Genomic DNA, 26,379 nt, shown 5'->3' with positions numbered 1-26,379 from the left:
TGAGTGGGCGAGCCAGCGGTTCTTTAAAAAAAACCATTGCAGGCCACTGAAACAATATAGGAAGCTTTCAGTTTTTTTTATTTTGAGCCCAGAGTGAGCCCCTGAATGCCCCCACAAAAACTCTGAATTGTTCATAGCATATCCCACCCTCCCCCCAACTTTCTATGATCACTTCCCTGCCACACTCTCCCCCTCCACCAGCCCCAAACCCACCCATGCCTTGCCTGCTGGCTGGCTCAGTGTCGTAGCTGCTCATTTTACCACCCTGACATTTTCCCTCCCACAAAGGTTTTCTACATTGATTGTTTAACCTCTCTGGATGATTTGTTGATTAAAAATCCTTTGAATTCCACCCCCCCCAACCTGGATTTAAAATTGATGAATCTACTTATATAAACTCTTATTTTCAATTGGCCTTACCATTGTGATAACAGTCAGGCCCATAAATTCCTGGGTCTGTGAGGGGAGGATGGTGGCATCCTCCAGATAGGGTGGACGGTAATTTGGGTTCAGCTCAGGACCCAGTTCCGCCAGATGTCCAACTTGTTCTCCACTGCAAAAATTCCAAATGGAAAATAGATGATGAGTGGAGGTTTTTGTTGCTGACCCCTCCTTCCCCGGCATTGCCATCATTGTATAAGGTGAGAATGACACCAGAAATCTCACTAGATCTGCTCCGTGGAAAGTACATCTTCAGGAGACACTTGCATATGACTGAAAACAGCTTGCATGGAGCTCAGTGTCTTTTCTTTAAATTCCTCTGGAAAGCAGTAAGTTTAAAACTGACAACCGCTTGGAATATTTTGGTGCCACTCTGAATTTCCTGATCCTTCTGCTTGTGGAGTGAACACCCAAGAAGCATTGCTTGATGCAAACCTTTTATGATAATGGTCCTGTCATAAGGATATGACTGTTTTGGCAACTGGAAGTCCCACCCCACTGTACTTCCAGCACTGGAGGTGGACTCAGGAAATTTCATCCTCCCGAAGTTTCATCAACCAATACCAGCAGGGCCCACTTCACGACTGTGCAGAGGTGCCATCTTTCAGTCGAGATGTTAAACCGAGGGCCTGTCTGCCCCTCAGCTGGATGTAAAATAAGATATAAAATAACTCATGACACTACTTGAAGAATAGTGTCCCAGGCTCATTGGCCAATATTTATCCCTCAAAGGACAGATTGTCTAGTCATTGTCACATCGCTGTTTGTGGGAGCTTGCTGTGTGCAAATTGGCAACTGTGTTTCCTACATTGTGCCTAAACTTCAAAAACTGTCTTATTGACTCTAAAGTGCTTTGGGATGGCAGTGGTAGAGAAAAGCGCTATATAAATGCAGGACTGTCTTTAAATATTACAATGCTAAGGATTAATCTTTGTTTTTTTTTCAGAATTTAATTGATATGTTTCTCCCATGGGGTGACATCATTGCCACAATTTGCATATAATATTATCCCTGAGTGAATACAATCAACACACATTACTCAAATAGCTGTTGTGCCACAGAAGAACAATAATGGAAAGATCCAAGATGAACAAAACCTACTCAAAAATCCGTGTTGAAGTTAATGCTTTACGGCAATGAAACCAAATACATTAATACATTAGGAAACAAATCTATGCAGATATAAAACATTAGAAATTCTGTGCTTGTATCGATTGCAATAACATAGATACTAAACTGTGTATGAGTAATGGCTGTTTCATAGCATTTACAAAATTCTAATATAAAGATGAAATTTTCAATACTATGAATGAAAGTACATTGTTTCAATATCTTCCGTTATTCCAGAAGTAACATAGCGCTTGCAAAATAAGTTGTTTTAAAATAAATTAATTTCATATTTTAAAATGTGTAAATAATAAAATAGAACTTTAAAAAGTAGTCCTTCTATTAAACATTTAATTGGTTACATTTTTCTTACAAGTGACTGATTTCTTGGTTCCTATTTGGAGAGGAAGGGCTATATTTGACACGTGTTGAGGAAGTATAGAGCTCACTGTTGAATGGCCTAGTGGGTGAATACACTGATCTTTCAGCCCTCATCATTGAGTTTGAATCTAGTCTAGTTGATGGGATCAAACTAGCCCCGATCTGCTAATTGTACGGGTTACTGCGTGAAATGAGTTTAGCAAGTCTTAGACATCTTGGTAAGAAGAATAGGGCCACAGCATATAATTTGGCACCAAATTGACCATCTTAAGAGAGGCCAGAATGTTGGCTCCTTGATGCAGTAGAGGTGGGTTTCTTGCAATTTGCATCTGGCTATGGATGTGATTATGCTGGAGAGAGTGCAGAGGAGATTCATCAGGATGTTGCCTGGGCTGGAGCGTTACAGCTACGAAGAGAGACTAGATAGGCTGGGGTTGTTTTCCTTAGAGCACAGAAGGCTGAGAGGATACCAGATTGAGGTGGACAAAATTATGAAGGGCATTGTTAGGGTAGATGGGAAGAAACTTTCCCCCTTAATGGAGGGATCAATAACCAGGGGGCACAGATTTAAGGTAAGGGGCAAGAAGCTTAGGGGGAGTTTGAGGAAAACATTTTTCACCCAGAGGGTAGGGGGTTATCTGGAACTCACTGCCTGAAGGGGTGGTAGAAGTGGGAACCTTCACAGCATTTAAGAAGTATTTAGACGAACACTTGAAACGCCATAGCATACAAGGCTGCGGGGACACGATGGGCTGAGGGGCCTTTTTCGGTGCGGTAAAACTCATTGGGCAGGATCTTCCCCCTCCGCCCTGTCGGGGTCGGGGCGGGGAGGGTGGGGGGGGTGGGGGGTGGTTGTGTGGGAGCGGGCACGGGTGGGTGGGTTCCCAATCGGCTCCCCCAGTCGGGGGCGTGCTGCCATTTTATGTGGGTGGGCCAATTAAGGCCTGCCCAGCATGACATCCGCCAGGTATAGGTGTGGGGGTAATTCCCTGAGCTGGGAGTGCGCTCTTTCATGCATGCGCAGATCTCCGTGAGGCAAAGTGCTGCCTTGGAGATCGGTTCAGGTTTGAAAGTTTCAGTAAGGAAGGGGAAAAAAATTATTGACATGTCCACTCTTGTGCCACTGTCACATGAGCTGGGACATGTCAATTTATTTTATTGAAACATTTTGTAAAAATTTTAATACCCTCATGAAACCTCATCCCGCCCGTGGATGAGGTTTCATGTTCTTTCCGAAGCCCGCCTGGTCTCCCGGCCTTAAGGTTGGACGGGCAGGTCCATTAACCATGTTAATTACTTTTTTAATGGCCTTAATAAGCCTTTGACAGTTTGGCGGGCGTGCAGCTGATTCGGCTGGGTACCCACCGAACTGAAAATGTAAAGGACACGGGGTGACATCAGGACGCATGCCCGACATCACCCTGCGTCATTTCACACGTCGGCGAGCGGGCTCCGCTCGCCAAACAGAAGATTATGCCCCATGACTCTATGCTTAGGAATGGTGATAGGATGTTAATAAAGGCTGCCCATTCTTTTTTCTTAATCCAGGTAATAATTTGCTCCCACTTTGGTACAAATGAATCTGTTCTTTGGCTTGACCTTCAATTATTGAATTCAATTATGTGAGAATTAGCTCATATAATGTGTGAGAATTAACTCATATGCATATAGCATATGTTTTGATACTTAAAGTCATAATGACACAGTATGCTTACAGATGCCATATATAAAAAGGAAAGAAGTGGGACATTGACATAAAGCTTTATTAAAGTGGGTGATGTTAGCATGCACCATTCAGCTGAAATAAATCCTCTGCACAATTAACAATCTTTCTTGAAGGTAATATTAGGTGTACATTTAGGCAGTTGACAAGTTGCCTCTGAGTCAGAATATTGTGGGTTCAATTCCTATGTCAAGGTTTAACTTCAATCTAGATTAATGCTCCAACGCAGTAGCAAGATAGTGTCATTCTTTCCTAGTTCTGTTGAAGGGTCATGAGGACTCGAAACGTCAACTCTTTTCTTCTCCGCCAATGCTGCCAGACCTGCTGAGTTTTTCCAGGTAATTCTGTTTTTGTTTTGGATTTCCAGCATCCACAGTTTTTTGTTTTTATGTCATTCTTTCTCTGCCTGTTTGTAATGATTTAAACAGGTGCTAAAGATTCAGCGGGAACTATCAAATAGGGGAGAGTTTCTCCTGGTGTCCTGGTCAATGTTCCTCCCTCAGCCAATTTTCTCATTGCTCTAGCATGTTCCTGGAGTTGTAACTCATTTCCTGCCATGTTTCTGACAAGTAGCCTCAAAGTTTACCCCCATCTCTTGCAAACTTTCAACTACATTTCTTAATTGTCAGCTGTGGCTCAGTTGGTAACACACTCACCTCTAAGTCACAAGGTTCCAGGTTCAAGTTCTACTCCAGGGCTTGAGCACAAAAATCAAGGTTGACACTCCAGTGCAGTACTGTGGGAGCACTACACTGTCTTTCAGATGAGATGGGAAAGCAAGGCCCCATCTTCCTGCTTGGGTGGATGCAAAAGATTCCATGGCACTATTTTGAAGAAGCGCAGGGAAGTTATCCCCGGTGTCCTGGCCAATATTTACCCTTCATTCAACATCACAAAAACATCATCCGGTCGTTATCACACTGCTGTTTATTGGATGTTTGCTGCGTGCCTCTTGGCTGCCATGTTTGTAGAGTAAAGGCTTAACATCAGAAGCATACATGATGCTTATGTAATAATGATGTCAGATGACATGACTGAAAAGTAAAAGAGATCTGGAAGGAGGAGAAGCTCCAACCTCGGGTAGAGGTTCAAACGTGTAAATACTTTGTGTAAATAAAGAGTAATGGTTTTGAGAAACTACAGACTCAAGCAACATACTTAGGGAGAATAGACAATCCCCAAAATCCCCATCAGAACCCCAGCCGCACAACGAAACATGGTGACAGTGAGCTTTAAAAAGAAGATACAGGACTTTCAAGAAGAGATTCACGAAGGAAGGACAAAAGAAAAAAAAATATAAGACTCACCAAGACGTCAGAATATCACAGGAGCAGCAGATACAATCTAAGACACAGACCCAGAGACGGGACAGCAGTGAACACAGGTCTGAAGCAGCACAGGAGCAGGAACAATTCCAGATCTCAGCAGAAGCATAGAATCCACACTACCACTTCTGGAACCATTTCAGAGCGCAGAAGGCTCGCAACAGGCCCAGAACTAGGGCAACTGGAGAAAAAAGTTCACAAGGTACAGAACTGCTTCAAAGGTCAAAAAGACAGGGTCAGTTCATTACTTTATGCAGTAGGATCGATTGCTGATGATGTAATAGCAAGGCAGGGGGTTGATGAGACTTCAACTTCTTATGAAGAAGTCCTGAAAGCTTTTGACTCTTATTTCAGCATCCGTCAGAATTTAATATTAGAGAGGGCTAAATTTAATAAAAGAAAGCCATGCCTAAAACTGAAATTAACCTATAAAGTAGATGAAGTTGCTGATAAGAACTACAGCAGAACATTTCAAAATGAAAAATTATTTACAAGCCTAGGGAAGGTAAAGATTGAGTACCATATCACTATACGAGCTGATGGTAAACCAATTTGCCTCTTTACACTGAGGAAAGTCCCTCACCCACTATTGGATAAAGCCAAGGGTGAAATTGAAAATATGCAGCAGCAAGGGGTTATCTCACCAGTCACCATGCCAATAAAATGGTGCTCAGGAATCGTTATGGTCTCACAGACAAATGGCTCTGTAAGAATCTACATGGATTTAACCCAACTAAACAGATCAGTAGAACATGAGATCTTCCCAGTGACCTCAGTGGATGACAACCTTGCCAAACTAACCAAGAGGACTTTATTTACCAAATTGGATGTGAACGGTGGATTTTGATATTTGTCTCTAGAGGAATAATCCAGATTGCTGATCACAATTATAACACCATTCAGTTGTTATTGTTTCAATAGACCATCTTTTGGAATTGTGTTCACTCCAAAAATTTCCAAAGAACAATGTTTCACGCTCTAGAAGGCATGGAAGGAGTAATGTGCCATATGGATGACATACTTATACATGGTTCCACGGGCAAAGAGCATGATGAGAGTCAGAACATCCCTGAGAATCTTACAGGATGCAGGCTTAATATTGAATGAAAAATGTGAGTTTGCCAAACCTCTGATCAAATTTCTAGGTGACCTAGTACAAGCCACTGGATCACAGTTGATCTACAAAAATTGAAAGTAATCAGAGAATGTCCACAATCCAGGAACATAACTGAGCTTCAGAGATTCCTTGGGATGGTCAACCAAGTAGGCAAGTTCCCACCAAATTTAGCAGAGGTCAACGAGACCTTGCGACAGCTGTTGAGATAGTGGTACTGGAATGTGGACCAGCAAAATGCTTTCAAAAGGCTGAAACAACTTTTAATGTCTTAAATCTTGGCACATTATAACCCAGGATTATCAACAATAGTAACAATAGATGCATCGTCTGCAGTTCTGGGGGCAGTTTTATTTCAAGTGCGGAGAGATGGTAAGTGCAGGCCAGTCTGCTATGCCTCCCAGTCACTGACAGGAACAGAACAACGATACACCACGATAGAAAAGAAGCATTATCAGCAACATGGGCATGCAAAACATTTTCTGACTATGTTATGGGATTACATTTCAAAATCGAAACAGACCATAAGCCATTAGTCTTCCTTCTGAACATGGAAGAAATTAAGAAGATGCTGCCCAGAATCCAGTGGTTCAGACTAAGATTGATGAAATATGACTCCACCACAGAGTATGTGCAAGGGAAGTATCAAACAATGGTAGACACACTGTCCCGAATACCAACAGAAGGAACCAAACAAGAGGATTTATACTTCATCAAGGAGGTTGAAGTGTATAGATTCTTAATTGCTCAGCTTTTACCAGCTACTGCAAGAATGTTGCAGGAAATAAAACAAGGCCAACAACGAGATGAAGAATGTTTCCGAGTCTGAAAATATTGTCTGGAAGGATGGTCAGACTATATCCCCACTAATCCAATACAATGGTAGTACTTTGAACAGTGCAAGCATCTCACTGTCATTGATGACTTCCTAGTCTTCAATGAGAGAATAGTTATTCTGAGAGCACTTCAGCTTGATGCTCTTCACCAACATCTAGGAATTCACAAAACTATAATAATTTTCAAAATATTATTGTGGTTTATTGTAAAGTAGGTTTATGGGTGTGAGTACTTTGGGTGTAGATGGTTTTGTCCGTGAGATTTAATTAAATTAGAGTCTGAAAGGCTGCAAGCTTGAAATTATCAAAAGAAGTTAGGGTAAAAGGCATTTGAAAAGCTAATAAGTAAACATGGATGAGGGCTTAGCATGTAGGGTGTGAAGGAAATTTGCATTTTTAGATAAGTGAAGGAGTTGTTTGGGTTTCAAGGGGATGATAGGATGTTTACAACTTCAAGATAAATAGGGCAAGGTTATTATGTTTATTTTTCCCAAAAAGTACTGACCACATTTACAACAAGAGTGATTTTTATATTATGGGAAAAGTACATTTCCAAAGACAGATGGAACAATGGAATTTACAGATTAAAGAAAGAGAAACATATATAAAGAAGCAAGGCAGGTGATGTTGTGGGGCCATATAAGAACTAAAAGGAGTGTGTAAATTAACCTTGGGGAAACCTCCAGCCATTTTTGCAAACGTCTGCTGTGTCCAGTAACTAAAGTTGGAGAAAAGCCTTTGGAATTCACTATCAAGTGGGTGCTGTGGTAAATTTGCTGGTTTGCTATCTAAATTAAAAATCTATTTTGGACTATAGCCTTAAAGGAGATGTGTCGTTGGGAGTCAGGTTAATTATGAATTTTGGGATCTATTATAGTATTAATTAACTGTAATCTTAGGTACGTGCTTGAAATCTTATCTTTTGTTAATAAATGTGTTAATTTAGTTTTTAAAATCTCTAACGATGTTAGTGGACGCATTACTTCTGAATTCAGTGCCCAAATCTTCTCATAATCTATACAAATTGCAAAACTGTTGTGATAGTGTGACCATGTTTCCCTTGTAGATTTGATTTGCTTGATACACATCATCTGCCATGTCAATGATTTCTAATTATCTTACTTGTACCATAAGCAGCCAAACACAAAAACTCAAACCCAATATCACCACAAACGACCATGAGAGGATAAAATAGTATGAGGAAAGAGCAGAGGAGCATCCAGTCTTTGAACTTTCATTACAGACATAGAACATGTGAATTACTAGTCCTCAAGCCCAGGGAAAGAACATGGGTTCAAGACCAACAGAAGGAAGGCACAATCGTTGAAACAACTCCACAGTCAAGATCATACAAAATTGAGTCAGAATTGAGTATCATAAGAAGAAACTGAAGCCCTTGATATCCCTGGAGAGAAAGCCAATAGAACTTTGGGCTTACTATTCAAATCTTGATGAAAAAAAAACTACTACAAACTCTACAGCCACCCAGGAGAAGATCACACACACTGACAGAAAGAAGAGTACTGGATATCCTCGACGTCAGGGAGATTGGCCAACGAACCTCAGAAACTAACCCTGTGAAGTCTGAGGCTTTGGGGGAGATGTAGGAAGATGTAACTATGGTAGGGATAAAGACATTGGGGAAATGTAAAGAGTTAAAATCAGAAGCATACATGATGCCGATGTAATAATGATGTCAGATCACATGACTGAGAAGTTACCGAGATCTGGAAGAGAAGCTCCAACCTCCTGTAGAGGTCCAAATTTGTAAATTCGTGATGCAAATAAAGCGTAATGTTTTTGAGAAACTACAGACTCAAGTAGCATACTTTGGGAAAATGCCCAAAACTCCCATCCAGACCCCAGCCACACAACAAAATATTTTCTAGAGTTGACGTTTCGAGTCCTCATGACCCTTCAACAGAACAGTTCTGTTGAAGGGTCATGAGGACTCAAAACGTCAACTCTTTTCTTCTCCGCCGATGCTGCCAGACCTGCTGAGTTTTTCCAGGTAATTCTGTTTTTGTTTTGGATTTCCAGCATCCGCAGTTCTTTGTTTTTATTAAAATATTTTCTACGTTACAACAGTGACCACACTTCAAACGGTAGTTGTGAAAAGGGCTATATAAATGCAAGTCATTCCTATTTTTCTCCTAATCTTACTTCCTGACTTGGCATCAGATTTTCTTAAGCTTATCTTTGAAATGCCTTGGGAGGTTCTTTACGTTAACAACTCTATATAAATGCAAGGCATTATTGACAATGCTGCAGTAAGGTCAATAGATAATTTAAGCTATGCTTCAACATTCATGTTAGTTTGACTCCTCACAGTCTGGTTTGAACGCAAATAGGTCGCCATCCCCATTATAAATATAAACTTGTTTAAAAAAGAAACAGCAACTCAAAATGACAAGAGGTTGTAATCCCCTATTAACCTCTTGAGTTTAAGAAGTAGGACCGATTCTATTCATCACAACACTCTTTCAAATGCCCATATAAGAATCAGTGTTTAAACACTGCAAAATACATTTGTGGAAAGGATATTTTAAAGTTGTGGCAGGCGGAATGTGAGAGATTTGGACGTTAACTTGTACTGGAATGCAATGCAGCTCCTTGGATCGTAAGTAACCACCCTTGTCAAAACCTCCAGGTTTATGTAAATCCTGTGGATAATGGGCGTGAAAAAGCCCAAACACCCATCCTGTGAAGCAATTTAGTTGCAAACCAGCCTGAAATGTTTTGTTTATGCTGCCTACTGCAGTTCACTGGCAGTGGGGGAGTTAGTGCCCCCTGCGGGTGTGTGAAGGGAGCGCAGCCTGGAGCTGTCTCCACAGCAACGCCCCACCCCCCTCCCCCACCCTGCAGGGCTCCCTGTGGGGGAGGGGCTCCTTTCCCTCCGCCCCTTCCCTTTGTGTTCGCTTCCAAACGGCCGCTTCACAACTTGCGGGCCCCGACCGCGCTCCTCTCCACACGACACTGTCAAATCGCAACCTTCCGCTGCTCGCAATTACATTTCAAAATGACATTAATTGAACAGGAGGATAGGTGAACCACGAAACAATTCCTATTCGCAGGATTTGAGAGGTGTAAATCACACGCTGCACCGCTTGAAAATCAGGGACTACATTTTATCTTATGGGACTTGACTTTATTTCCGGGGTAAATTGTTTGTTTAAATTTCGACCCATTATAGTTTATTTTTTCTATTAATGGATAAAATTGTAAAAGCTATAGATTTTTGAATAATGTTATTACCCTAAGCCTTTCCCCCCCAAAATCCTATGCAAGCCACAGTAATCACGAATCTGACATGTTTCCCCTCCCCCCCAATTTAATGGCACAGTCAGCGAAAATGCTTTGTTGGTACACGCCCTGCAAACAATGAGCGATGAAAGTGATTGGTGGGGAAGCCGTTCAGACGTGTAGGATTGACAGCGTCGCCTCCAATAGCTGAGAGGAGCACTCGGCTAGCAACAGCGGTGGAAGAATCTGAATGAAGGAGCTCCGACCAATCGGCGGCGGGGCGGGGAGGCGCGCACCAAGGAGCGAGCGGCGGCGGCGGCCGCTGCTGAAGCTGGGCTCGCGCGCGGGGGCGGGGTTTCGGGTAAGCGAGTCCGAGCCGCCGCACTCATTTCCAGCGGAGCGGGCGGGCGGCTGTGAGTGTGTGTGTGTGTGTGTGTGTGTGAAAGAACTACCACTCCCGGAGGGCCGTGCCAGCGGACGTATGCGCATGCGTCGTAACGTGCGGGTGAGGGGGGCGGGGCGGCGGTTGTTTATCCCCGCCCCCTCACTCCCTGCTGCCTATATAAAGGCGCGTCGCGCTGGGCAGAGCAGTAATTGGAGGTAGGTGCGTGAGGTGTTTGGATGGGGAGGAGGGTGTGGGGGGTTGATGATGATGATGATGATGGAGGAAATAATAAAGCATGGAAGGAAACTTCTGAAACAAACCCAATGAAGGTGGGCGTGATTCAACGAGGGGGATTGACAAGTCGCCTCATGAAAGAGGGTTTCTTGTGTTGAGGAGGATGGGAGAGCGGTTGGTTACGGAGTGTCCGGGTGGCAGGTCTCCAATGTTGGGGCATCCCTCAGCCGCCCCCGGTGTGACCGTCAACAACAACAACCACCATAATAATAATAATGACAATAATAATAATGATGATGGTGGTGGTGGTGGTGGTGGTGATGGGGATGTGAGCGGGGGGCGGCGCTGCTCCCCGGGGGGCCGGGGGAGCTCCCCCCCGGGCTGCGGGGGTCACCCCGGGCCGGCCGAGTGCCTCCCCCCTCCCCCGCCACGGCAGCCCAAGAGGAGGCACCGCAGGCGGCCGTCCAAGAAGAAGCGGCGCTGGAAGCCCTACTTCAAGCTGTCCTGGGAGGAGAAGAAGAAGCTGGACGAGCGGGAGAGCGTCCGGGCGGCCAAGACCCGCGCCGAGATGTTCGCCAAGGGCTTCACGGTGGCTCCGTACAACACCACCCAGTTCCTGATGGAGGAGCACAACCAGGAGGAGCCCGACCTCAACACCGGCGTCTGCCCCAAGCGCGCCGGCCGGTCGGACGAGACCAGCGAGGAGGAAGAGCTGGACGAGGAGGAGCAGGACAGCGGCAGCGACGGCATGGGGGGCGACGGCGGCGGCGAGTTCCTGCAGAAGGACTTTTCCGAGACTTACGAGAAGTACCACGCCGAGAGCCTGCAGAACATGACCAAGCAGGAGCTGATCCGGGAGTACCTGGAGCTGGAGAAGTGCCTGTCCAGGCTGGAGGACGAGAAGAACCGCCTGAGGGGCCGGCTGGACAGCCTGAAAGCCACCAGAGGCGGAGATGCTGCCGCCGCCGCCGCTGCTGCTGCGGAGAGACAGATGCAGGAGATCGAGAGCGAAGTGGAGAAGTTAAAAGCTGAAAACCAGAGACTCGAGAAAGAGAATGAACTGTACAAACAAGAAAGGAGGTGTTTAGAGAACGGGAAATAAATGGACATTAATCACCTACAATGTAAATATTTTAATGTAAGTGTTTTATAAAAATGCATTGGAAGAACATCATCTCCCCCCCTTTCCCATTTTGTGTACATTTTCTGTTGAACTTTTTATGTGCAACTTTGCCTTATTTCCCCTCTGAGGTCAAGGTATACAGTGTTTTACTGACCAACTTTTTGATGCGTTGTGTCCAGAGCCATGTACATCGTCAAAAAATGACATCCATCAAAGTAATAGTCTAAGAATAAATATAACATTAGTGAAGTCATAAAGATGGTTATTGGTGTGATATTTGTGTTCACAAGTAATTTTTTTTAGCAACGTAAAGTGATCTTTGGCAGACGTTCAGTGCCAAGTGGAAGGGTCAGTTTGTGAGATTGGCGTTTTCCAGCGGGTATGGGCATTCATTTGAACATTCCCATTCTGACCCATTTGATCAGAGGCTGCCTTCCTGCCCAATATCACTGGTGATAAACTACTTTTGCTGGTCTCCCAAGTATTTGCCGAAAATGTTTGTACAGAGTTTCAGTTTATTGAAAGTCCAAGGATTGTACTAAAAAAAATGATCGGACTTGTTTGTGCAACCGCAGGATTACACAATTATTCGTACTGTCAAACCCAAAGTGTATGTGCCATTATGAAGATTGCATAGGTGCTATAGTTACAGAATGTCAATGGGGAGCAAACATATGGCAGACTCGCTTGGAGTTGCTACTTTCTGCTACAAGAATTAAAGGTGTAGGGGTAAAGTGTAAAGAACATACAGGTCGCAACTGCAACCGACCACCGTACGTTATTGGCAAGTGTGAAGGCCGATAACTTTGTCCCTGTACAGCCAAAAACAAGTGTGTGCGGACCCTCTGTCTAAGCTGAAGCAGTGAACAAAAGGAAATGGGAAGCCGTGGGCAATCTTTTTTTATTAAGTGGGGTGAAATCAACACATCTAAACTGATTTGATGCTGACTGTGAAGAAAACCTTGAGGGACTAAAGGTAGGGGGAAAAAACGACCCCTTGCGATGCCTGTTTAATAATCCGCGCCATTTATTGCAGCCTGGATTCAATTGGAATCTTATAGTGAAAAACAGCTGTTGTAATTCGGCAGTCATGACTGAAAATATGACAGACACCTATTTTACAAAGGGTGGCGATATTTGAACGTTCTGCGTAAATTGCTGACTCCCAAGTTATATGTACATCTTTGACGATATGTAAGGGATACAGATCGCAAGAATTTGCTTTTAAGCACAAAGTGAAACTCGTTTAATTCAACAGCATGAAAAATATTTTCCTATTGCACAAAGCAATGCCACAGATTTAAATCTTTCAACAATTTAGCACGATGTGATTCAACAATCATTTACCATTTTGATCAATTTTAAATCTTGCTCAAATTGATATTCCACATACTTATCATAAGAGGGCGCATTCCCATTTGAAAAACAATTGATAACCACGTCTAACTGGACCTTAAAACAGCATAAATGTTAAGAAAACATGACTGGTATTGTTTCTGGGGAGTGTATCTTGCATTTTTGAAAAGTGAGAAGACCTTGTTTGGTTAAAGTTGAACGCGTTTCCACATTGCTTCATTTGTAAACAAACAGTTGACATTCAGCCATTCAAAGAAGAAGGTTATAGGTTTGATCCCCATTTTATGCCGACTTAGCTGATCTCAGCCCAGACAGCAGTCCATAGAATGGTACAGCACAGAAGGCCATTCAGCCCATCACTTTTGTGCCAGCTCTTTCAAAGAGCAATCCAGTTAATCCCATACCACTGTTCTTTCTTCCTATACTGCCAATATTTGTCCTAAGCATCACAAAATTGTGATGGCACAAGAGGCTATTTGACCCATCATGTCTGCACCAGCTCTCTAAATGAACAACTCACCTAGTGCAAATCACACCCCAGCCCCAGTAACCCTGCACATTCTTCCTTTTCAGATAACGGTCTGCATCCACTTCCCCCATGAAGGCTACTGCTCAATCTGTATCCACCACCAGCCTATTAGGCAGTGTATTCTGAATCTTAACCACTTATTGTGTAAAAAAAGTGTTTGCTCACGTGGCCTCTGGTTCTTCTGGCAATCATCCTTAAATCTGTGCCTTCTGCCATCGAAAATGATTTCTCCTCATTTACTCTAAACCTCTCATGATTTTAAACAGCCCTATGAAATGTCCTTTTCTGTTCTAAGGAAGAACATTTCCAGCTTCTCCAGCCTATCCACGTAATTAATGCTTCATCCCTGGAACCATCTATGAAGATAGTTGTTTTATTATGTGTGTGGATTGTTTTTATTGATCAGTTTAAAGGATGCATCTGTTGGGTTTATTTGGTGGCTGATGCCTCTTGCATTTGGCACGCGGAGGACTGGAGCACATGCGGCTGGTGGCGGTGGCAGGTGCGGCTGTTGGTGGAGCACAGAAACAGCAGGAGGTAAGGGAAGCCCAACATGAAAGTTACCCTGGCTGGAGAGAGTGTTTCTGCGAGAGATCGGATAAGATTGATGGAAGGGTTGGGGATGGCAAGAGTTTGAGGATGACATGGGAAGGGTGGAATGGCATGAGAGGGGAGGGGCTGGTATGGAAGAGGTTGCCTCGGGGGAGTGGATGAGATGACGGAATTAGTTAAGTATGATAAAATGGCAGGGGAAATTGATATGACAAAATTTATAATTAGAAAACAATTCTTTGTGCTAAAATTGAAGATTCATTAGAATTAAATGAAAAGGTTTTCGAGAAGCTGTCAAGTGAATTAAAATAATACATTGGCATTGATTCTATAGGCAAAGTTTATACCCTCCAAAGTTTCAACATAGTATAATTCCAATGGGCATGCTACACACAAACTTGGTCTCAGGGAAAGAGCAGTTATAATGTTGCTACAGTTTAGGATTTATCATGGAACAAGATTAGGAGTTAGGAAGTTGTTTTCTTCAATGTTAGATGCAGAAATTAAAATAAGTACATTTCAAAAAAATAGTTCATTCCTCAAATAATATTGAGCCCGTCAGATTTAAACATTCCCTTTCAATTCAGGAGAAAAGTCTAATTGGAAAGAATTTTGAATTCTATGGCTATAAGCAAGTCACAAGACCAGACTCTTGAAAATATTTATGTATATTCCTAGGCCTGTTTTTACACAGTTTTATGTGGCTTTTTCCAGAGTGAGATGTTTTGAATCTGTTAGTTATTCTTTCACCAAACACTAAGTCCAGCATTTAAAGAAGTAGTGTTGCAATTACGATACTAATTTGACTGCAAATGTTTCTGGGATTCTGCAAGTTCTAGTAGATTACTATTGTGCCCTCTTGGAAGTATTAACAGCCTTTGACAAGTGGTGCCTAGAATTAGACACTATTCCAGCTGAAACAGAACTAATGCTTTATATATGTTTAGCATAACTTCCTGGCTTTTGTACTCAATTTAGGAAGCCCAGGATCCCATATGCTTTGTAACAGTTTTGTTAACCTGTCCTGCCACTTTCAAAAAATTATGGTCTAACACCCCAGAGCTCTCAGTTGTCCAGTTCTACAGTTATCCTTGGCAGCCCTGTGAAGAAAGAGAAAAAGGAGGAAAAAATCGTGGTTCATTCTCTTAATCTCCATTCCACAACCCTGGGAAGAAGTGTGTGTGTGTGTGTGTTAATGTGCAATGAGAAGGAATAAGGCCTTGCTGTGATGCTGTTGCCAGTTAAAGTATTTGTCAAGACTCTAGGCTGGTATGAAGAATGGTCACTTAGGGTGAGGTTTGGAGAGCCACTTATATGCCTATACTTCAGGATGACTAAGCTCCTTCATCTGAATGCAGAACTGGAACAAAATAATGTTGCCTCCATTAGTTATTAAAAATATAAAGCTATGATGATATTCCATCCACCACCCAAAATTATTTTGTTTTTATTTAAAAAGACAAAATTACTACACCTAAGTACCCGTAGTGAATATCCAAGGCTTTGAATCAATTAGCTGACAGTTTTTCCATCATTCATTGGAAAAAACCTCTCACGTCTACAAATTAGCCTACTGAAAAAATTGACAAAGCACAAGTGGATTCTCAAAATCAAGTGTACAATAGATGCTAATTAAAAGGATTTCTGCTATAATTTGAAATTGCAGACATGCAGAGTGTGCGAGTATGTTGCTGCGTGAGGAAGTTTACATTTTCCAATATTAATGTTGGGAGATACAGCATTAACTTCTACCATTGTCCTTCAGGTTTGGAACTCAATTTAATCCAGCCAAAGAAAGTTAAATATTGTTGGCGCTTCCAGTTGTTAAGAATCACAAATTTAACGATCCTAACTTGTACCAATTCCCATCCTATTCTTCTGACCTACATTGGCTCCACATACACCAACACCTCAATTTTATAATTTTCATATTCATATTCAGATCCCTCCCTACAACCCTCCAAAGCTCTGGGATTTCCTACTAAGTGACTTTATCTCTCTAGCTTTGTCCTCTTTTAAATTTATCCTTATAATTTCTCTCTTTGAGCAAGCATTGATTGCATGTTCAAATAGGAACAGGAGTAGACCATTCAGTCCTTTGAGTCTATTCCACTGTTGAATGAGACTAGGGCTGATCAGTGACTGAACTTCATGGGTAACATTTTCCCCCCATTGGGGGGGATGTGTGGGCGCAGGCGGGCAGGTTCCCGATCGGCACCCCTGAATGGGGGTGCACCGCCATTTTATGTGGGCGAGTCAATTAAGGCCTGCCCAGTGTGACTCCCGCCAGGAAGCTCTTTGCGCTCTCTGTGTGGGCGGGAAGGGATTTCCTGAGCCGGGAGTGCGCTCTTTTGTGCATGCACGCGAAAGTGCGCACAGGTCTCCCTGAGACAAAGTGCTGCCTCAGGGAGATCAGCTCAGGTTTGAAACATTAAATAAAGATGAGAAAAAAATTTTGCTGCCATGTCGCCTCATGTGACACTGTCACATGAGTTGGGACATGTCCATAACTTTTATTTTAAGATATTCTGAAATTTTTAAATCCCTCATGAAACCTCATCCCACCCGCCAGGGCTCCTGGCCTGCCCGCCAACCTTAAGGTTGGACGGGCAGGTCCATTAATGATTTCAATTACTTTTTTAATGGCCTTAATAGGCTGTCGACAGGTCAGCCGGTGCGCAGCTGAGTCGGCTGCAAGCCCGCCAACCTGAAAATGTAAATGACGTGGGGTAACATCGGGATGCCTGCCCGATGTCACCTGGCGTCATTTTACGCGTCGGTAAGCGGGCCCCGCCCCCACCCCCACTCGCCGACCGGAAGATGCAGTCCCATATGTCCATCTTTTTCCCTTATCCTTTAATACCTTTTAGTTAACAAAAATCTATCAATCTCAGTTTTAGAATTAATAATTGATCTAGCTTCATTGGCATTTGTGGAAGAGAATTCCAAATTTCTATGACCCTTTGTGTATAATTTCACTCCTGAAACATCTGGCTCTAATTTTTAGACTCTGCCTCTTCGTCCCAGATTCCCGAACCAGAAGAAATATTTTCTTTCTATCTTCCCCTATCTGTTCCCCTTAATATCCTGAAAACTTTAATGTAATCACCTCTTAACATCATAAATTCCAGGGAATATGACCCTAGTTTGTGTAATCTCTACCAGAAATTTAACCCTTGGGGTCCAGGTATCATTCTGGTAAATGTACCTTGCACTGCTTCCAAGTCCAGTATATGCCATTATGATGCCCAGGACTGCTCCAGGTATGGTCTAACCAGAGCTCTATAACCAAGGAATGTGTTCTACTCCCTTGTATTCTAGTCCTCTAGATATAAAGACCAGCATTCCATTAGCCTTTCTGATTATTTTCTGTAGCTGTGCATGACATTTTAAATGTAAAAACCAAACTTTGGCGCCACCCAATTTTAGCTTCTTGATTTGTCTTCTTTTCCATGGTTAAGATTTCATTTTCAGCACTCCCAATGCGTTTTCTCGAGTGTGTCATTGCGTAAATTCCTAACAAGTGCTCTTCGCAGGTGGAGCTCTGGTAATGGTTGTACTGAAGGACAAAATTTACCCTCTCCTCTCACCAACATTCATGGCATCCCACACTCCAGGCCATGGCTCTTCAATTGGATTTCTTATTAACAAAAAGGGACTGTTTTTGGTTGTCTGATCTTGGTCAGTTAGTTTCTCCACCATTTCAAAAGTTTTCCTTGGTTAAATGCATAACCTTACTTGGAACTTTTTTCCACACCATTCAAACTTAATATCAAGCTGAATAATATTACAGTCTCTATTCAGAAGTTGCTCTTTTGACCATCAGAAAGTTAACTCATTCTGATTTGTTACTCATCACTAAATTTGTTATGGCCTGTTGCCTTGTCCAGAAAACTGTCCTGCACACATTTGAGATGTTTATTGCCCTTACTGTTCATTTTTCCTAGTAAATTGAAAATCAAGATTGCTCATTAAAAGCGTGTTATTCATTACTCTTACTTTATTTTTAACAGCTATTTTATTACTACTTCCTATAATCTTTTCCATTCCTGTTACCTTTGTCACTTTTTGTACTCTGACCTTTGTTCTTATCCCTTTTTCTTAAGGTTACTGTTATTTCCACTCACTCTGCACTCACTTACTGTCCTTTCTGCTTTCCTATTTATCCTTCCCCTGGATCTTAATCCTAGCTCAGTTCAGTTTCTTTTTGTTTTATTCATTCATGGGATGTGGGCATCGCCCAAGGTGGTGGTGAGCTGCCTTCTTGAACCACTGCAGTCCATGTTGGGGTGAGGAAGGCGATGGCGTACTGTCGCTGGACTAGTAACCCAGAGACCCAGGGTAAATCTCTGCTGGTGGTGGAATTTGAATTCAATAGCAATCAGGAATTAAGTCTAAACTATTGAAATCATTGTCAATTATCATAAAGACCCATCTGGTTCATTAATGCCCTATAGGGATGGAAATCTGCTGTCCTTACCTGGTCTGGCCTACATGTGACACCAGACCCACAGCAATGTGGTTGACTGTTAAATACCCTCTGAAATGGCCTAGCAAGCTACTGAGTTGTATCAAACCGCTACAAAGTCACAAAAAAGGATTGAAACTGGATGGACCACGGGGCATCAACCTAGGCACTGGAAAAGACAACGACACTGTCGCTGGGTCAAAATCCTGGAACTCCCTTCCTAACAAAACTTGGGGGGTACCTACACCACACAGACTGCAGCAGTTCAAGAAGGCAGCTCACCAACACCTTCTCAAAGGCAACTAGGGATGGACAATAAATGCTGGCCGAGCCAGCAAAGCCCACGTCCCGTGAATGAATTTTAAAAAGCAGGTTCTTATGGCACAGCTGTTAGTAGAGGCTGAGTTGTTTAAATCCCAAAGGGAAACTTGAACAGCTGTCATAACCTATATTTTCAATTGTATGTTTGAGATGCAGCTCTTAATTCAGGAATAAGCCCACTGAGCCTCAAAAGTTTTTTTATATAAAAACTAAAACATTTATTAATTTAACAACAAATTAAACACATACACATGTTTACAAATTACTACCATAATAGCTTTTAAACAAATCCCGGTAAATCTTCACCAAGGCAAAAATAACCCATAGATTTTAAACAGGCACCAGGCAAAGCACATTTCACCATACGAATTCAAAATGAGGTTCCTTGCAGACACAGTTGCAGGCATACAGGCTGGTTAGATCTTAAATGCCTCTGACTTACACACACAAACTCCTTTCTGTTTATACCTAGCTTCCCCTTTGAATGTAAATTTTCCATTGTTTTACTAGGTTTTTAATTTTACCTTTCCTAACAATAATCCTTTCATTCCACCAATTTTATTAGTAATATAAACACATTTCTTGGTGTCTCCCAGCTAGGTGCAAGATTTTACCCATTCTTTTGGTTTATTCAACAAATGTGAATTTACACTTAACTTCTCCTTACGTTTATCTAATTAACATCTCAAAACTACTATACATCAAAGCACCCAGACTAGCTGGCTTTAATCCAATTAAACCACACACACACACACACACACACACACATATAGACACACATATTGACACACATCCTTCTGCAATTCCAATTCAACAATAATTTCCAATAACATTATAGACATTAATATCTCCTCATGACAAGGTACACCTACAGTGCTGTTAGGAATGGAATTCCAAGACTTTGACCCAGCAACAGTGAAGGAACGGTGATATATTTCCAAGTCAGGATGGTAAGTGGCTTGGTGGGGAACTTGCCGGTTGCATTCCCATGTGTCTGCTGCCCTTTCCTTTCTAGACAGTAGCGGTCGTGGGTTTGGAAGGTGCTGTCTAAGGAGGCTTGGTGAGTTACTTCAATGCATCTTATAGAGGTAAAGGTGGAGCTAAATTCATTGGTAGGACTCTTTCCTGTCCCATTATGAATGTCAGAGGGCCATCAGAAAGTTAATAAAAAGGGAAAAGTAGAATATGAGAGTAAACTAGCCAGGAATATAAAAACAGATTGTAGGAGCTTTTGTAAGTATATAAAGAGGAAGAGAGGAGCTAAAGTAAACCTTGGCCCCTTAGAAGCAGAGACAAGAGAAGTTATCATGGGGGATGAGAAAATAGCAGAGGTATTGAAAAAATATTTTGGGCCTTTCTTCACAGTAGAGGACACAATTTTCATATCAGAAATCAACAGTAACCTGGGGGCTAAAATGAGAGAGGAAATTAAGGAAATAAACATCAGCAGAGAAAAAGTATTGGCAAAACTTGAGGGACTAAAATACGACAAATCCCTGGGACCTGATCGCCTACAACCTAAGGTTCTAAAAGAGCTGCAGAAATAGTGGATGAGTTGTCTATGATTTTCTGAAATTCCCTAGATTTGGGAATGGTCCCATTAGATTAGAAGTTGGCAAATGTTACACCAATTGAACTACAGGTCAGTTAGCCTAACATCAGTTGTTGGGAAAATGCTGGAATCTATTATTAAGGAAGTCTTAACAATGCATTTAGAAAAGCATAGCATGATTAGAATAAGTCAATATGGTCTTACTAAGGGGAAATCCTGTTTGACAAATTTATTAGAGTTTTTTTGAGGATGTATCCAGTAGGGTAGATAAAGGGGAACTGGTAGATGTATATTTGGATTTCCTAAAGGCATTTAATAAGGTGCCACACAAAGGGTTAACAGGCAAGACAAGGGCTCATGGAATTGGGGGTAGTATTTTAGCATGGGTAGAGGATTGGTTAATGGATAGAAGGCAGAGAGTGGGCACAAATGAGGCTTTTTCAAGTTGGCAGGCAGTGAATAGTGGAGTGTCACAAGGATCAGTGCTGGGGTCTCAGCTGTTTACGATTTATACTAATGACTTATCTGAAAAGACAGAGAGCAATGTACCAATGTAAGCTGTGGGGAGGACACAGAGAGCCTGCATGGAGATATAGACAGGTTAGGTGAGTGGGCAACAAGATGGCAGATGGAGTGTAATGTAGGGAAGTATGAAGTTATTCACTTTGGTCATAAGAATAGAAAAGCAGATTATTTTTTAACAGGTGTGAAACTTGTATGTGTTGATGTTCAAAGAACCTGTACAAAGAACACAGAAATGTAGCTTGCAGGTGCAGCAAGCAATTAGGAAGGCAAATAGCTTGTTGGCCTTGATTGCAAAGGGACTGAAGTACAATAATAAGGAAGTCGTGTTACAGTTGTACAGGGTTTTAATGAGACCACATCTGGAGTACTGCCTGTAATTTTGGTCCCCATGTTTAAGAAAGGATATACTTGCATTGGAGGCGGTACAGCAAAGGTTCACTAGATTGGTCCCTGAGATTAGGGGGTTGCCCTATGATGAAAGGCTAAGTAAATTGGGCTTAAATTCTCTGGAGTTTGGAAGAATGAGGGGTGATCACACTAAAACCTACAAAACTCTGAGGGGCTTGATAGGGTAGACATTGAGAGGTGGTTTCCGCTGGTTGAAGAATCTAAATCACAGGGGGACAGTCTCAGGATAAGGGGCCCATCATTTAAGATGGAGAAGAAGAGATATTACTTCACTCAAAGTATTGTGAATCTTTGGAATTCCCTAGCCCAGAGGGTTGTGGATGCTCCATCGTTGAATACATTTAAGGCTGGGATTGACAGGTTTTTGGTCTATCAGGGAATTAAGGGATATGGGGAGTGGGCAGGAAAATGGAATTGAAGCCCAAGTTCAGCCATGATCGTATTGAATGGTGGAGCAAGCTCAACGGGCCATATAGTCTACTCCTCCTATTTCTTGTGTTCTTGCCAGTGCCTCATGAAATGGAATCCCCTTTTCCACACTACTCTTTCAGTCATATATTTACCAATTAGCACATAGTTCAGGTATTAATCCAATAGATTACCAGGCTCAAGGTCCTGCTTTGTAATTTAGCTCTCAGCTCCAGCTATACCCTTACAGGACCTCCTGCCTATTCTTTCGTATGTCCATGGTTCCAGATGGATTACAACAAAAGGTTCCTCCTGCTCACTTTTTTCCAACTGCTTGGAGATATTCCTTACGTTAGCTCTGGGTCGGCCACACACCCTCCTGGACTCTCAATCGCAATTACAGAAGATACCCCCTAAACCTGTAAATATCAAATCTGCTAGAACTAAAACATTTCTATTCAGCCCCTCCCCCTTGGAAACGCCTCCTTCCCCATGGAGTCTTGGTTAGCAATCTGGCCATCGATCAACGCCCCCCCCGCCCGCCCATCTCCTGCACAGGTAGCAACAACATTGTACCTGGCAGACAGGATCACTTTCTGTGGTTTCTCCTTCTCTATCACCACAAGTTGTTCCCACCCTGCTGACTGCCAATGACATCCATCTCTTCCTGTACCTTTCTATATGGGGTGACTGCATTCTGGAATAAACTATCCAGATATCGTTCTCCTCCTTTAAGTGCCAGTATTCCTTCACTCACACTCCAGCCCAATAACTTGGACATTTCCTCCAGGTTCTGTCATTTGGGACAATTTCACGGTCCACAAATTCCCATATTCTGCAATCCCTGACACACTGCCTTTCCTGCCATTATCTATTCTGTATTTATTGATTGTACAGCAGTTATCTATTTACCTATTTTCAGTGCCAATTAATTCATCATTGATAATTTGTCAGAAAGGTTTAATTTTGTTTCTTCTAGTTAATTGCTCATTTAATTTAGTCTACTTTGCTATTGTCGATATCAATTTTCATGTATTTCATTTTTATTTACTTAAGTTGCTAGTTAGATTTTTAACCTTGCCTCTTTATTATTACCTTTTTTTAAAGATAAAAGTTTAGTTGCCACTTAATCTACTATATAGTTAAGTATTAATTTAACACTTAACTTTGTCTTCTCTTAATTCACTTGGCACTTCCTTGCCCCTCTAAACCAAATTCCCACTCTCACCAAATTCCCATTTGAAAAATCCTTACTCTGGTCCCAGTTCACATTGATTCCAGCTTGCTTTGGTCCCAGCTCATTCCATTCAACAGCTCACTCTGCTTAAATTTTAGTTTAATAAAAAAAACACAATCTCTTTCAATCACCCACCATTTATCACCGACTCACCCCTGAATTGCCATGTTCGCCAAATTCACATTTTAGAAGTGATTGCTCTGTTCTCAGTCCACACCATTACCAGCTTACTCAGCTGTGCCCTTGGTTCACGTAGACATTGTTTCTCTGGGGTTGTCATGGATCTTCTGCTGAAGTTGAGAACTATGATCCAGTCAATTGAAAGTTAATGGGGTTATCTCTCTCTCTCTCTCTTTGTCCTCATCCTTCTCTGTTCAGAATAGATGTACTGATAAAGGGTCACAATGCATAAACTGAACAACTGGCTCACTGAGAGGTTCATCAATTTTGCAGTGTGGGCGTCTGAGTCCCAACAATGAAACAGTTTTCTAATGCAGGCCTCAAACTGATTGACATGTTCACCTAACTGTTGATGTCTTGCACTCCTGATCAAAAAGTCACATTCAATTCATCTGAAACTGCTTCCAGAAAACAGCCATTAATGTTAATTGACAGAGTTTCTTATAATTATTTACATTTCCCCAAGCTAACCACAATTCCCATTTATCCTCCAGCTCTATTATTAATTACCTGAGCACCACAGTTTCCTTAAATTTTTACCTCTTCTTCAGGCACGAAGTCATCAGCAGTAAGAAGAACACGCTTTACAATTTTGTTTTCCACAGGGTCAGTCTATTTGACATTAAACATGAAATGAACAGTATTCAGTAGAAACTGTGTATTTACAGGAGTTAGAATCATTACTAACTTCCCAAAATGTCAAATCAACAAAGGCACATCTCCTGCACTATCTCTAGGCATAAAATTGATCCTTGAATCATGGTCACTTGCTTCTTACATGGTTATGTGATGCTGTGCTAGCTTCAGACTGACTGCTGGGCTGAGCACAAACAGCCAAATATAAACATATAATTGGAAGCTCCTGGCCACATAGATATTTGTCAAAAGGGACTACAAAGAACCATTGGTTCTGCTGTCTCACAGATCTAACCTATCCTGTCACCACAGACACAACTGTCAATCATAACTACTAACCCAAGATATCAATCATCATAATTGGAATTGAGTGGCATGCCTTAATTCATTGTTCTGTGTCAAATAAATTGAATGATCTGCCGGATTGATCCCTAGAATAAAGGAACATTAGTTTTTATCTTAAGGATTGGAGAATTTTTTAAAAATTCACTCATCAGATGTGGGCATCGCTGGCTGCGCCAACAAAAATTGCCCATCCCTAATTGCCCTTGTTCAGTGGGCATTGAAGACTCAGCCACATTGCTGTGGGTCTGGAGTCACATGTAGGCCAGACCAGGTAAGGATGGCAGACTTCCTTCCCTAAAGGGCATTAGTGAATCAGATGGGTTTTTACAACAACCGGCAATGGTTTCATGGTCATTATCAGATTTCTAATTCCAGATTTTTATTGAATTTAAGTTTCACTATCTGCCATGGTGGGATTCAAAACCAGGTCTCCAGATTACCTTGGGTCTCTGGAATACCAGTCCAGTGTAAATACCACTATGCCATCACCTCCCCTAACAAAGAATACAAAGGAATGGAAGAAATATTCCCTTTAACTTCTGTTTCCTGTGCATGACTGGCTTGTTGCAATGTGTGGCCCCTTTAAAATGCTCTTGACGCACATGTATGCATCTTAAAGGGAATGTTGCATTTTGCACAGTATGTTTGTTCCCTGCATAATACATTCCCAGTTGCCACATGGGCGCATACCCAAACAGCTTAGAAGGAACATTGTATGGAAGCTATGTTATAGTTGTATAAAGCTCAGGTTAGACTGGATCTGGAGTACTGGATTCTATTCTTGGTACTGCAAGGGAAGGAAACATTGGCATTGGAGGGGGTGCAGTACAGATTCACTAGAATGATACTTGGTCGAAAAGGATGAAATTATTAGTACAGGCTGCATAGGCTTGTATATCTTTTTAGTATAGAAGATTCGGGGTGATCTCATTGAGGTAGTTAAGATGATCAAAGGGTTTGACCATGTAGGCAGAGAAAAACTATTTTCTTTTATGGGAAAGTCCAGAACAAGAGGTCATAATTTTAAGAGCTAAACTGTTTGAGTGATGTCAGGAAGTACTGCTTCACACAAAGGGTAGTGGAACCTCAGACGCTATCCCTCCGAAATTTGGGGTTGGAGGGCAGTTCAATTGAAAATTTCGAAACTTAAATAGGTAGATTTTTGTTAGGATAGGCCATCAAGGGATATGGATCAAAGGCAAGTAAATAGAGTTGAGGTACAGATCAGCCATGATCTAATCGAATAGCAGTGCAGGCTTAAGGGGCTGAATGTCTTAATCATGTTCCTTTTTTTAATCAAACCATGCATACCAAGGATTTCCTGCATAATGCACATCTCTGCCTTACCTTGTGGTGTGAGTAGTCACCAAAATTTAGTTACATTCTTTACCATTTGCAGAAATAGCTAGCAATAATTAGACTTAAACATGAGACTGTGTGTGTGTGTGTGTATTCTAACAATAAGGAATCCAGTAATTGGCCCAGTAAAGACAAAAATGTTTTATTTTTGTCACATCTTCTACTAATTGTTTAATGAAGAAAATGTAAATTTATTTTTAATCCACGTTTTTAGCAAATCCAATTTATTCTTATTTTATTCAGATTTGTTCTTGAAAAAGGGGAGGAGAAAGGCAAAGGCATACGGAACTGAGGCAACAAGTACTCTTGCTGTGGCATGGATCTTAGATTTAAGGTATTGCATGATAAAGAGGTTTTACTGTATCTAAAAAGTGTCTGGTGTAGGCTCTCTGACTTTCGGAAAGAATCTGGAGTCCCCTAATCATGTAATTAATCAGTGGTTGGCACCATTGCTGTGGGATATGGTACACCTTTAATATATTCCCACAGTTCCTGGAGAAATGGTGATTTATGAATGTTTACAGTCCTGATGGCAGCACTCCTCCTCTGTCTAAATTAAAAGTTTTGGAAACCCAACCTAGCACACTGATT

The 26,379-nt window shown here is 41.9% G+C and overlaps 3 protein-coding genes across 8 annotated transcripts in view; 2 read left to right on the top strand and 1 right to left on the bottom strand.

Moving 5' to 3' along the window:
- LOC121269040 (acyl-CoA-binding domain-containing protein 5-like) overlaps positions 1–26,050 on the top strand; it is a 152,861-nt gene extending 126,811 nt beyond the window's left edge. For 4 of the 6 annotated variants that reach the window (XM_041173437.1, XM_041173436.1, XM_041173438.1 and 1 more), the window contains one exon: positions 1,388–1,909. The gene's annotated coding sequence lies outside the window, so the exon portion shown is untranslated. Of the gene's footprint in view, positions 1–1,387; positions 1,910–8,064; positions 8,736–26,031 lie in introns of those variants that run through there. The other 2 variants (XM_041173440.1, XM_041173439.1) reach the window with 2 other exon arrangements.
- Positions 1–26,379, bottom strand: part of LOC121269041 (abl interactor 1-like) — a 246,053-nt gene that overhangs the window by 180,002 nt on the left and 39,672 nt on the right. The window lies entirely within an intron of this gene.
- On the top strand, positions 10,768–12,169 carry LOC121269043 (protein HEXIM1-like). Its single transcript, XM_041173445.1, has one exon. It carries the CDS (start codon positions 10,953–10,955, stop codon positions 11,889–11,891), a length of 939 nt encoding a protein of 312 aa, XP_041029379.1. The 5' UTR covers positions 10,768–10,952; the 3' UTR covers positions 11,892–12,169.

This window comes from Carcharodon carcharias, chromosome 23 (genome assembly GCF_017639515.1).
Source record: "Carcharodon carcharias isolate sCarCar2 chromosome 23, sCarCar2.pri, whole genome shotgun sequence".
NCBI classification, from domain to species: domain Eukaryota; kingdom Metazoa; phylum Chordata; class Chondrichthyes; order Lamniformes; family Lamnidae; genus Carcharodon; species Carcharodon carcharias.
Note: the sequence above shows the minus strand (reverse complement) of the source record. Positions and strands in the feature narration are given on the sequence as shown.

What these genes read in the sequence shown, in the direction of transcription:
- LOC121269043 (XM_041173445.1), top strand. Translation starts at nt 10,953, where the DNA reads ATGGGAGAGCGGTTGGTTACGGAGTGTCCGGGTGGCAGGTCTCCAATG.